At 35.8% G+C, this 14,153-nt stretch overlaps 1 protein-coding gene across 3 annotated transcripts in view; it reads right to left on the reverse strand.

The window, feature by feature from the left end:
- Nucleotides 1-937: 937 nt before the first annotated feature.
- Nucleotides 938-14,153, reverse strand: part of agtpbp1 (ATP/GTP binding carboxypeptidase 1) — a 52,085-nt gene continuing 38,869 nt past the window's right edge. For all 3 annotated transcript variants that reach the window (XM_065247722.1, XM_065247723.2, XM_065247724.2), the window contains 5 exons: nt 13,465-13,594; nt 13,125-13,256; nt 12,702-12,878; nt 9,095-9,264; nt 938-2,682 (listed from right to left, as the gene is read on the reverse strand). In XM_065247722.1, coding sequence (XP_065103794.1) covers nt 2,529-2,682; nt 9,095-9,264; nt 12,702-12,878; nt 13,125-13,256; nt 13,465-13,594 — 763 coding nt within the window. In that variant the 3' untranslated portion in view covers nt 938-2,528. The remainder of the gene's footprint in view (nt 2,683-9,094; nt 9,265-12,701; nt 12,879-13,124; nt 13,257-13,464; nt 13,595-14,153) is intronic.

Consider the following 14,153-nt stretch of genomic DNA (forward strand, 5'->3'; position numbering starts at 1 on the left):
GTTTTTTTATAATACAAAAAAAGTGAATTTATGTTTAAATCAAGAAAAATATTTGCCAGTGTAGTACAAAAAACTTCAAGTTTCAACGTTAATCAACTTCAAGTTCATTCTTACTCCGCTGGCCGATGTTTTTCTTGCTTTAAACAAACATAATTATATATCTAGAAATAATGTATGCTGATTTAAGAGTTTTAGGATCTGGAAAACAAGTTAAAAGTGACAGAAATTACAAAAGACAGAAATAACAGAGTATGAAGCATGGTTGTATAAAAAGATCATGATAAAGATCTGTCCAATGGATGGAGTTACATGAAATCATCAGAGCATCAGACTGTGTTGACATATTCATGTCAAGTATATTTGTGTGGTTAAATATAGGGGTCTGGTGTGAATGCAGGTGTCAGCTGGGATACAGATTTTCTTTCACCTTTGAGAATAAAGAGATGCGATAAAGGATTCAGGAAAAGAAGGAAGTGATTGAGTTTTCGTTTTTGCATTACCATGTTTTATTTTTTGATGGGAGGATTGGCGATCTTCTGATGCTCAAGATGAGTCTTTTCACATTCATTCATCTTTCAGATTTAACATCTTAACCAGGTTTAACATCGCCACGACTATTTGACCAGGATCAATGTATAAAACAATAGCATTCATTTCACTTTAAATTCATTGTCAATTTTACAACACATAAAATGTGTACTATCCATTGGCTGTTTGTAGTTTGGAAAGCATCTGTTATCCATATAATCAGTTATCATCTAAAATATCTATTCATTTCATTTGAATAATTTCATGCCACAGATGCTGCCCATTGTGCTTGAAATGTATAAGAGCATTCCTTAAGGCTCTCATCTTGTTGTCATTAAAACCATACAAGGCCTGTATTAAAGAGTACATTTATATATCAATAGATTTGTCAATGCAAACATAAGACAGATAGATTTAGTCGTTTATTAAGTTTGACAAACATTTCAACACAAAGTGGTTTTCACCACATTCACACTTTTAGTACTTTGGCCAGCTGCTGACAACATACACACACAAATACAAAAACTCAATCACACACAGACGGTCAGGCTTAACCTTCATTTTCTCCCAATAAACAAATAAAATAAATTAAAAAGGCAACTTCCAAAGATCATGCACTAATTATACAAATCCAACAAAGAAAGAAATATCGACATCTAAATGAAAAAACTTAAGATCCTCCGATTAAAAAAGCAAAAGTGCTGCTGTGAACAAATACACACATGAACACCAGTGATTTAAGACTTTGCTTTAACCCTTTCAGGACATCACATGAAGCACACGGGCAAGTGACGTTACATTCATTCGATTACATTGTGATATGGTGAGGTGTTTTGGTGAGCATGCAGCTTTGATTTGATGCTCGTTTGGTTCTGTTCTTAATATTATGTGAATCCTGTGTTAAGCAACCATTGATATTTTTTCTCCTAAAGCACCACAATTCTTTAATCTCAGTCTATCTGCACATAACATTAAAGTTAAACAATTTTAAACTTATAGGGACCATTAAATATATACATTTTAGGTTATATGTATATATATATATATATATATATATATATATATATATATATATATTTAAATTATACAATGACATTTTGTATAATCACTGACTAATTATCATGTTGTTCCAAACCAATAAGACTTTTGTACCAAAAATGGTTATGTTAGACAGGATACTCAAGCTGACAAACAAAAACTTACTGTGACCATGGCCTGCAAGCTTTACTAAAGTGATCCAACACATTAGCACATTTTATTTCAATAACATTTGAAATAACCAATAGCCACACCTTTAATAATGAATTAATTAATTTATGATAATTAATTTGTTACATTTGTATAACACTTTTCTGCAGCACGGCAGCCATATTGCTCCAGATCACCCACCACACACCAGCTTACTAGTGGAGAGGAGACCGAGTCATATATAGACAATTAGTATATGAGGGGATGATTATTAGTAGGCACGTTTTGGATTTTTAATGACCACAGAGAGTCAGGACTTAAGCGGTCCCAAGCTGTCACTGGGGCAGTACCCTTTGAAAATGCCCTGATATACCATTTAGAAGAGATATGTATAGATTTGGTACCAATATGTACTAATATGAATGATATGAACTTTCCAAAGGTGTATTTATCAAAGTGTACCATCCCAGTGACAGTGTTTCGACTAGTTTTTCTGACAACTATTTCTTAAAATGTTTTAAACTAGGTAATGTAACTAACTATTCTATGAATATATATCTCCGGGTCACTGATAGATGTTTCTATGTGCAGTTGTTTTAATTTACTGTCGTAAAGCTGATCTGGGGTGGCTGGTTATTGAAATAAATGCAAATCTTGTGAATAAACCCGTTTACAGTGGATTCTATAGAGCAGGCAAACATATGTAATGTAATGTACTGTAAAGCACAGGTGAGTTTAAGTTTATTAGAGTTCAGTTTGAGCATTTGACTCAAGTAAACCTGGTATGATTTATGTTAAGACAGCCTTGGTGGCTAAACTCCTGAGTCAGAATTGGGACCTGGGAGGGCAAGGTTATCCTGGAGCTCAGGTTCAAGAACTGGGTCATTTTCGTCATTGCTTTCCGCACTGTAGTCAACTTCCTCCAGGAATGCTGGCTCGTCCTCATCCAACACGTACGTGGTGGAACTGCAGAAAAACACACAACGTAGTTGTTATTTCATCTACGGAAAGTATCTAAGAAGTGAAATCCAGCACTAACAGCACCAAAAATATTAGCATTTAACACAAACCAGGTGACTGCATTAGCTTGCGTGAAACTGACATGATATCTGACTTCATTCACCTCAAAGGAAAGCATATTTACATTGTTTGAATTCGGGATGCATAACGATTAATCGCGATTAATCCATAGCAGAATAAAAGTTTTTGTTTACATCATATATGTGTGTAATTATGTATATATAAATATGCATACATGCATGTATAATTTAATATATATATATATATACACATTTGTATATTTATGTATATAAAATACATAAAAATACAAATGTATATACACATGTATATACATAATTATTATACACAGTTCATGTAAACAAAAACTTTTATTCTGCTATGGATTAATCACAATTTATCGTTATGCATCCGTAGTCTGAATAATTTCTTATCTCTTATTGTGCCATTCCCCATATACTGCAAAAACTAGTAGATATGTAACCCTGGACCACATAAACAAAGTTGCACAATATATTTGTGAAAAAAGATATTTTGTAAATTTCCTACCATAAAAAAATGTGGTAGGAAATGGTTGCAGAAAAATTATGATCATTATTGGCAAGAAACTGGCCTACAAAAATTTTTCTCCTTGTGGATTTCCCATTCAAGTTTGTTTTTACGTAACAGCTTACAATTTCCCCCATTCACTCAATGTCAGACAGCATTTTTTATGATTTTCACAAAAGTTTAATGCCTTAAATCTCTCCCCGCCAGCGTTTTTTTTTTAAATGTTTCCAACCAGCACCAATATTTTTCATGATTTTCACAGAAGTTTAATGCATTCAAGAAAATGTTCTTCTTTAAATATATAAACATAGAATATATCAAATAAAAGAACAGACCCTCTGCTTTCAAACAAACAACTGTTTTATCCTATTTTAGTTTTCTTTCTATCACCTCTCAAATATGGGTAGGTTTCTTCAAAAACAAACTTTTGAGATATTTCATTTTTGTGAAGGACTTTTGATAGAGATCAGATTCAGAGCGATCTTAAAAACATACACGGACATACAGCTGTTTGCCCTAGGGCGATACTTCCAGGTTTTATAAGTTGCGAAAGAGCCCCGCCTGGTGGATAATAGCGGTATTACGGATTGCCTGAAATACTCGTCATTGGCGGGGAAAGAGTTAATTGACGAGATAACTCAAAAATGCGGGGAAAGAGTTAATATACATCATAAAGCCTAAGGTATTTATACTAAAAGGGGAAAATGGATTTAAGGGAGACTTTAAAATTAAAGTTAAAGAGGCCATGGGATGAAAATCTGACTTTTTCCATTTCAAAGTGCTATGATTGGGTCCCCAGTGCTTCTATCAACCTAGAAAATGTGAAAAAGTTCAACCCAGTAACTTAGTTTTGGTAAACCATTCTCTGCAAGCACATGAAAAAATAGGTCGTTGAAATTTGGCTCTCCTTATGATGTCACAAGGAGCTCTTATTATAATAATACCGCCCCTTAATCTGCACTATCCAACCACAGCACTGCCATTTAGTGCAGCTTAAAAAGAGAGAGAAAATAATTCACAGCACAATTGAGTTTCAATTGCAACAAACCACCATCATTGTGATCAGTGTTTGCACTTCATCAGCTCATTTGCATTTTAAAGGACACACCCAAAACGGCACATTTTTGCACACACCCACAAAGTGTCAATTTTAACATGTTATAATAAATTATCTATATGATATTTTGAGCTAAAACTTCACGTGTGCGCTCTGGGGACACCAAAGATTTATTTGACATCTTAAAAAAGTCTTGTGCCATGGCCCCTTTAATAAAAAGATAATAATTTTTTTGTCTGTTTGCTGACACCTAGTGGAAACAAATTAAATTTTCTGTTGGTTCATGGACCAAACAGGTCCTATTATTTAAGACTTTTAAACAAAAACATATATATAAAAGCTGACTTTATCATGAGATTATGAACAAATACAAAACAAAATATAATTAAAAAATACAATGAATTTTTTTATCAATACTCACTCTTTTCTGCAAAAAATGCTAATTATGCTGCAGAGCTGAAGAGGCTAAAGCACAGGACTCATGTACGAGATGCTGCAAAAGACTCGAGTGCAGCGGTCTAACGCATGTACATAGAAAAACAATGGAGAAGCGTGGCAGTGGAATGAAAAAATGCGCTCTGTCCCTATAGTCTTGTTTAAATTTGTTTACAGCACAGATGCAGCATGCAGCGGAGAGTGGCAGGAGTCACATGACGAAAGTAAAACAGAATGATGATTGACAGGATGAATTAAAAGCGCAATAAAAAAGTTTGATTTCTTTTGTTTAATATAAGCAAGTTTGGCATTGTACTATTTAATTGTGCTTGTTTTTCCTTCAAAAGTTATCACGATCCACAAACTTAGCATTTATTTTAAATAAAAGAGAAAAAGCCAAGGTCTTTTTGGTGTGGGGGATAGATTAACCATGAAACCACCAAAATCCAGTGATATAGATTTTTGGTCAAACCGCCCAGGACTACTTAAGGTTAGAGGCTTGCTGAACAATAATAAATGACTGGTCAACATAACAAAACAAACTAAAGACTCCTGCAGGTTAGCGGTCAAATGCCTCACATGCTGGCAGATGAGACATTTTTCTGCATCTCTCTCTCTCTCTCTCTCCTAACACAATAACCTTACAAAGAGTGATGATGGTTTTATGGCTCTCTTGTTAAGCAGTTAAATGGTTTAATGTGTGGTCTGGTGGTTTGGCTGGTTTTAGTGGGTTTTTAATGGTTTTAATGGTGTGAGGGGAAGAAACTGGATCCGAGTGAGACGGGCAGAGGGGAGGGGGGGCAGACTCAAAGTGAATTAGCGGGCGTTTTGATCAGGTGATTAGATGACTATAATGAGCAGAGTGCTTCTTTCTCTACACTCAAGTGCGCCGAACCCCATGTGACCGAAATCTCTTCAAGTGGAGCCGGCCATTAGAAGAAGGCTGTAAGATCGCACGCGCGTGTGTGTGTTATCCATTACAGAAACGCTGGGAGGGGCTGAAGAACGTTCCCAAGAAGCTTCTAGACTCTGGAAGCATCTGACATCATGGACATCTCGGCTATTATTGTTATGACCACTGGACCTTGACCTGCTTAATGTTGTGTTGAAATCTGATATGCCAGCTGTTGCATCTGTAAGCCCATTGAATTTTTACTCTGTGTATGTATAGTGTAAGTGTTTGATCCATTATCACAATCCTCCTTTAGGGGGCACTGCATGGGACAACAACTGATCAGAATGTGGGAAAGAAAGAAGAGAGTTTAATCTGTGTGCACATTGTGCCGGCACTCCACTCCACTTTTTGACTTCCCTAAGCACTTTCTTTTGGGGGAATCCCGTTGCCATTTTGGACTAAAGTCCACTTTGCGAAGTGTGCATGGGAAGTTTATATGGACGGACCCTTGTTTCCTCGTCTTTAACCGAGATAGCAAGTCTGCTTTACATGTACACTTCAGACTGCTCTATAGACCAGTGGTTCTCAAACTGGGGTCCAGGGCTCCCAGGGGGGCCGCGAGATGGTGCCAGGGGGGCCCCAGTTTTATGACATTTTATAAAATACATTCATTTATCATTAATTCTGTGTAATTAAACCTAAAAAATAAGGCTACCAACCAACAGCACTACTTTGTATAACTTAATATGTTTTGCTTAATTAAAATGTTACATTTTAGAACAGTTTTTTGTTACATTTTCTTTGGGGGGCCCGCAAGGGAATGCACCGTACACAAGGGGGGCCGCATGCGGAAAAAGTTTGAGAACCACTGCTATAGACCACAATGCACCTTGATTGTGATGTCACAAAGTGATCATGGGCTTAGGGCGTTCCATTTAAACCCATTTCAAGAGCTGGAGTTTAAATTCTTATTTAATGCATTATAAGAGGTGTTTTGATCTTTTGTTTTTATTTTAACTTTGTGTAAACACTTGCTGTTTGTAAAAAAGGTGCTTTATAAAAAAAACTTTGAGTTAAGTTGATTTCCAAGCAGTTGAGTCCTACAAGCATGTGAATGCTTTTTACAAGTCAACAATCTTATAATTATTGTATTTCCAACATGGACACACCTTTAAAGGTGACATAGAATGATTGAACGGGGTATTTATCCTTGTTCTGTGATGTAACATGTAGACAAAAATGTTTTTGTGTGGGTCTGTAATGCCTTAGAAGCTTCCTAAAAACCTCTCTCAGATAGCTCTATTAGGGTGGGGGATTTTAAACAAGTGGTTTTGCACCTATTTGGCTCCCCCTACTGGCTTAACTTGCAATCTCATTACTGATTGGCTGACTTTGCTGCCACTCAAAAAATGCAGCCAATTATTTTAAAGTGGAGAGGCATTGAGATGCCTGTGATGTCATAAGCATCAGTTTTTCAGATTGGGCCGTTTTCTGGCTGACATTTCTAAAAGAGGAATTTCTATGAGACTGAGATGTTTAGCACTTTTTGTATGTTTGTGAATGCGGGTAGACTACCATTATTCAACAAAGACAAGGTAAAAATGTTTTTTCATTCTCTGTCCCCTTTAAGGTCATGTGTAATAGCATGTAGGTAAAGCAATTGGCATGTGATGTTGCATTGTATGATTTAATTAATTCAATCGACTTTTAAGGAGTTTATTAAATAATAATGTTAATTGCGAATTTTATTTTATTTTTTATCACTTGATCTCCTGTCTGTTTTATTTTAGGTACAGATGCGCATCTCTGTCATATTAATTAAATGTTATATTTGTAAACGCATTCAATACTTCTCTAATGTTGCTCCGGTCGGTGGACAGCACTGGCTTCCTCCAAAACGTCCCAAATAAAAAATGCAAAGCAAAACGAAACTTTACCAAAAATAAATATGATCATGGATTTCATTTCCAACTCTTTTGCTTCTATGAGAAACTGCTCTAACATTTTCTGTGGACCAGCGCTGCGGAAAGCCTTTATATGGAGCTGTTTTGGGCGTGTTTTAGTATCCAAAGGCCGTGCGTACTCGTAACTCTGTAGCCAACCATACGCATTCAAGAGTTTGCCTTTTTCCGAAAAAAAAAAAAAAACTGGAAAGGCTGTTCTTTCTTTTATAAGTCTGAAAACACGAAAGACTCTTTGGAAGAAGGATGAAATGATCTTCTATGGGTAACCAAGATTACCTGAAATTGGCAGAAACAGTGTGTGTTATGTGATCTTTAAAATGCATTACACTGTGTAGTATGTAAGCTTATCATGTTTGTGCATGTTTATAATGTATAATTGACTGTGTGCTGTGTATATATCCCATGCCTGTTTGATGTGATAAATTTTGTTCTTTCATTTAATTTATGTTCATTTAATTTATTGTTAATTATAATAAAACCCATGGCTCAGTGTTGTTTTCTCTTTGTTATTAATATAAAAATCTGATGGGAGATGCAATCTTCTTCGTTTTGAATTATCATTATTAATCCCTGAACATATTAATATATGCATTTAATTAATACAAGTAATTATTACATGTATTTATTGCATTTAATTGAATTAACCAGCAGAATCACAGAGACAAAAACACTCCGTCCATACTTTTTTGGCATAAATATGCACTATGTACCGCCATCGCGTTTAATAGCCTGTATCTCTAATTACACAATAATGAATGAATCTGTATTACAGAGATAGTTCACCCAAAAATAAAAAAAAATCTGTCATGTTGTTGTAAACATGTATACATTTCTTTTATCTGATGAAAACAAAAGAAGATATTTTGATAAATGATGGTAAACACACAGCTGATTGTAACCATTAATTATGAGACATAGTTGACCTGTAGTTGCGAAATTATTTAGTAGAATAGTAGAATCTGAAAAACTTTCTTTTATTTATTTATTTATTTTTTGGCCCCCCTCTCTTCGGAGGACAACTTTTTTTCTCCAACTTTATTAGATCAAGTATACAAAACCTACACTCAGTATTGAATTGCCCTAATTGAGCCTCGCTCACACTGATTGCTGCCAGTTAAAGCAACACTATGTAGTTTTTTTACCTTTAAATAATCTCTGTAAAATTATTTCAGTGACAGAACAACTTTTAACTGGACAAATTGTACTGTTGCTGCAACCTGAGCAGCCTCCTAGCTGCTACAAGCACACTCTGAAAGTGGCGGTGGAGGGTAGGAAACACAGCCCCGCCCCTCCCCCTGCATGCAGAAGAGTGTCTGATACCAGGCACTGTTGCGCTTTCAACCACATGGGGGAGCTGTAAGTCATTTTTACATGGAAACTACATAGTGTTGCTTTAATGCAGCAATACTATAACAAGAGACATAGCTTCAAATTCATATCATGTGTGCACTTGCGTGTTACCTGCTGATGTTTGGAATGCTGCGGGTGTCAATCAGGTCGTTCTCTATGTCCAACACATGAGATTTGTGATTGTGGACCTCTAATGGAGATGTGAACCTTTTAAGTCTGAGGAGACCCACACAAAACAGAGCGCCCATCTCTTCCAGTTCTTGTGTCCCAATTTGTAGACCCTACAAACACATACATAGATTACATTTAATAGAAATATATTCATTATAGACAGGTTTAGATGGGTATCGACGGGTAACTTAACTTCCAGTGTTTGTTTGTTTAATGGTCTGAACTCTGGGACAAATATCGAAATCTATATCTAAATATCTGGTTTTCTAAAGACGAGGGGAGATGGCGATCATGGATCAACGCTATGTGAAGAGAGGTTTGGCAGCCGATGTAGTTTGATTGTATACAGTATATAGTAAACAAATTAAACCTAATGTTGGTTCAGTGTACTTTTATGCTGCGTTTACACCAGCCGCGGTAGAGGCGCCAAGCGCGGGTGATTTACATGTTAAGTCAATGCAAAGTCGTGATTACACGCGGACTATTAACCTGCGGCGCAGTATGCGCGGATGGCGCGTTCTGCGCAAATTGCGAGTTGAAAAATATAAACTTCCATGCCACGTTAACCAATCAGGACCTTGCTGTAGTAGTGATGTGATTACAGGAAGCGAGCGGAGTGGCGGAGTCTCCGCGGAGTCGCAGAATCCCCTCCCATGAGGCGGATTTCCGCGTGAAATTCTAGTCATTCGAGAAATTCACGGGGATGAAGCGTCCAATGTTCAAGCGTCCACCTATGCGCCCCTACCGCGGCTGGTGTAAACGCAACATTAGCTATGCTTTAGCTATGATTTAAACTAAGGTAATCTACGTGTTGTTTATTTTGCTTTTTATAGAAAGGACTTTGATGTTATTGATTCGTAGTGAAAAGTTATGTTTGTTCCAAGTTTGTTTATGTTGTTACTGCTGAAACCGTCTATATTTGGGGCCTTCTTGATTGCAGAATATACTGAAATTAAGACAATATTGATTACAAAAACTAAAATGAAACAAAGCTTAAAACAATTAAACAAATCTACATGAATTTCAGTTTTTGTAATTAACAAGCTATTTTTATTTTTTTTATCATTTTGAATTTTTATATTTGCATTTACGCATTTGGCAAACCCTTTTATCTAAAGCAACTCTGTGTGCTTTACAAAGTATAAATCTTTTATCAGTATAGTTCCCTGGGTTCAAACCCATGACCTTTTGAGCTGCTAATGCAATGCTCTACCACTGAGCTATACAGGAACACGAGGTGTAAAATTAAGTGTTTAAATAAATCTTTGGACATAAGGCAAATGAGTGGATTGGGGGAAGAAAATCAAAAAAATGTTGCAAGCTGGATTTAAACCTGTATTGTCTGCATGAGCACCACAGCACCCCAGAATACTGTATTCTAACCCCAGTGCTATTGACCCTTGACTGGACACCATTAGTCTTGCACCACTCTCGTTACTGTAACTTTGTTTTGGATCTGTGCTAGTATAGGAGACCCTAAGCGGCACACTTTTATCAAAGCTCTGGCTGTAGTCAGAAAGATGCTCCGGCCATGTTACAGAGAAGCCATTATGTGTCCCAGAGACAGTGAGTCATTGCTAGAGACCTAAAGACAGGTCACAGACAATATATAGTGCCATCTACTGTTCAAATTCATCATGACAACATCTTTTAACTCCATTGATATTTTGCATTTACATCACACATTTGGGGAGGGCTTTCATCCAAATCAACAGTGCATTCAATCTAAAAGAAGATATTTTGTAACCAAACCACTTTACTTACTTTTGTAATCATGTTATGAACATGAAGGAGCTTTAATGCACGTTTATGACAACTGTCATTAAGTGTCATTTGTTCAATTATGTCACTTTTAATGCAAAGATGACAATGTTTGAGATGTCTTTGTTATGACAACTTAACATAATACATCATAACTTGTCATAAATCTGTCATTAACATGACATAGCAAAATAATGATCAAACTTAAGAAACGACCTAGCTTTATGTGTTAACATTACATTAAACTGTCATTTAAATGTCATTAAGGGTTAATACTGTGGCAAATATTTTTCAATACCTTAACAAAATGCCACAGACACATCAAAATATCATACTTCACTTTATGTATGTGTACAATAAACTGACAACTAACAGAACTTGTTCTTCCTCACACAGAGGGTTATGAAACATTTAATTAATTTAATTTAATTTAATTAACTGTTTTTACAGCGATATGAACTCAACGCTTCATGGCTTAACCATTATTGAACTGTTTCCATTTAATTTTAGGTGAATCGATCTCCAAATGCAATAAAATATAATTTTATAAATTTTAATTATCATTATTATTATTATTATTATTATTGGATAATTGATTTAATTTCTTCAACACACGGAGGAAACTTTATAAAAAACATTATGAACTAAAGAATATTCATGAGGCTGATTTGAAACTATTTTACAGAGTTAAAGGAACAGTATGTAGGATTGTGGCCACAACTGGTATTGCAATCACAAAACTTGTGGCTAAAACTGGTACTGCAATCACACAACTGGTGGCCAATACACAAAATGACAACATAAACATCAGTTGAGGGCTGCAACTCCACTTTTTAAATGACAATATCCTGGCCAGACCACTGTTGTCAGTGATATAAGTATTTGAAATGAAAATGATTTCTTAATGTCTAGTGACATATCAGGGCCATTTTATAATTAATTGATATAAATTTCTTACATACTGTTCCTTTAATACTTAATGACATTTTAATGACAAATTCAATTTGTAAGGATGGTAAAAAGTGGTCAGTTATGTTGTCTTGGTCATGTCAAGTTGTCATGAGAAGTTATGATGTATTGGTTAATGTCAAGTTGTCATAACAAAGACATTTCAAACAATGTCATCTTTGCATTAAAAATGACGTAATTGAATGAATGACACTTAATGATAGTTGTCATAAACGTCCATAAAATCTCCTTTGTGTTCATGGCATGTGTCAGGTCAGGATTATGAAGGTGTCATGTCTTATGAACACCCCTTCAAGTGTTACCGAAATTATACTTGAGGGTGAGTAAATAAATAAAAATTCATTTTCAGGTGAACTACCCCTTTAGAGGTGCAAAAGAATGCGTTGAAATAATCTGTTAAATTGTTCTCTGATATCTACATAGAAGGTATGCGGCTTCATTAAGTGCAAAAATTATTCAGAGATGGTTTTACATTTACAACCCTAGGACTATTATTACCTTACTTGAAAGGATCATGAATAATAATTTTGAGCTCTGCTCTCATTGGCTGTTTCGGAGAGCAGCTCCTTTCAGTAGCTCTGTGTGTGTGCAAAACAGACTTTATGTTTGAGCCTGTATCAGACCAAGATACAGATAGCGATGAATAATCAATTATTTGGAGATTGGAAATTGACATTTCTGAGTAGAAAATGTAACTCGTAACGTCAATAGTCGAACTTCAGCCAAAAGCACTTTTAATTTAACCTTGAATGGTCACATGGATACGTTTGTTTTCATTTAGTGTGAATTTTGTGCTTAAAGCCAAGCCGCCCCACACCTTGTATTTCCCCTGGTCACAACCACACAGTGTGCTCTCCATAGTGTAACTGCGTTGAACTCCGATCTCTCTCCAGACCACCACTCGTGCCGTTGCTTCTTTAGAGCGCTCCACTACAAAACTGCAGCTGGACAGGCTGAACGCTGGAGCTATCTGAGACAGCAACTTAGGCAAAGTCTAAAACACATGAAACGTTGAGATATTAAAAGTGCATATTTCCCATTATATTCATTCTTTACTTGTACAGTATAGCATTTTTTTACAAGACTTCTTAAATGATTAAATGTTATCTGGCAATAACAAACCTGCAAATGTCGCGACTAGCCAATCAAAATTAACCATTCCAATGAACCGTGTAATAAGATGCCAATAAAATATTTCTACTGGCTAGTAAACACAACAAAGTGTGTGGCTTTGTGTTACCCTGTATCCGAGGTCTTCTTGTAGATCACAGGAGCTTGTGTTGGCATTGGATTGCCATACGGTCTCCTTAATACTACATCCGTACATGAAGACGTTCTTCTTCCGGGAATGGCCGTGATAATCACAGAACACCTGAAGGCAAACAGTTAGCACTCGATTAAAGGGAATGTTCACCCAAAAATTTTCATTTTCAGTCTCGTGAACATGCTCAGGACCCTCAAATACTGGTACTTTTTATCCCCCCCCCAAAAAAATCATCTTTAACATACAAACTATCCCTTTAACATGCCTGATCATACTGTATACACACAGTAGGGTTCTCATAGATAAGATGTCTTACCAGTGGAGTTCGTCCTGTAGCTCTGAGGTACTGCAGGAGACTCTTGGCGTGGTAAATGGTGGGGTGCAGCTCTGCATTGGGGTTCTGCCACTGTCTGTTCAAATCTTCCCCACTCAGAGAGCAGCGGTGACTATAAGAGGAGAAGAGAGATGCTCATAGGTGTGGTGCCAACAAGAAGCCATTTTAAGCCACAATTATCGCTGTCACGGTTATGAAATTTAGCTGGCGGTAAATTGCCTGATAAATTTTGATGATCATTATGACGATTAATTGCCTGCTTTAGAACTTTGGCGGTTATGATGATTAATTGTCTGTTTTATTGCTTTGACATTTAATTCTCATATTTTTTGTGTTTGTTCAGGAAATATTTTTTTCACATTGTTGTAATTATTTAAATTAAATATTTAACCTGGCGGTAAATATTAATACTTTAAAAGTATTTATTTAATGAATATAACTCTTAAAAACTGAAAATTCTTCATAAGAAATAAGCACAATAAAGTATCTGAAAAATAACTGAAAATAAAAATGCAATCAAAATATACTAACTATAGCAGAACCGGCCATAAATAGTAGCCAATCATACTAAGGTTATATTATTAAAGGACCATATGTCTGTAGTGGCTGCAAAAAAATCAATTCCTTACAGATCCTTCAGAATAGCAGATCCTAAATTTGGAATTGCTGTT

The sequence above is a fragment of the Paramisgurnus dabryanus genome, chromosome 11 (genome assembly GCF_030506205.2).
Source record: "Paramisgurnus dabryanus chromosome 11, PD_genome_1.1, whole genome shotgun sequence".
NCBI lineage: Eukaryota > Metazoa > Chordata > Actinopteri > Cypriniformes > Cobitidae > Paramisgurnus > Paramisgurnus dabryanus.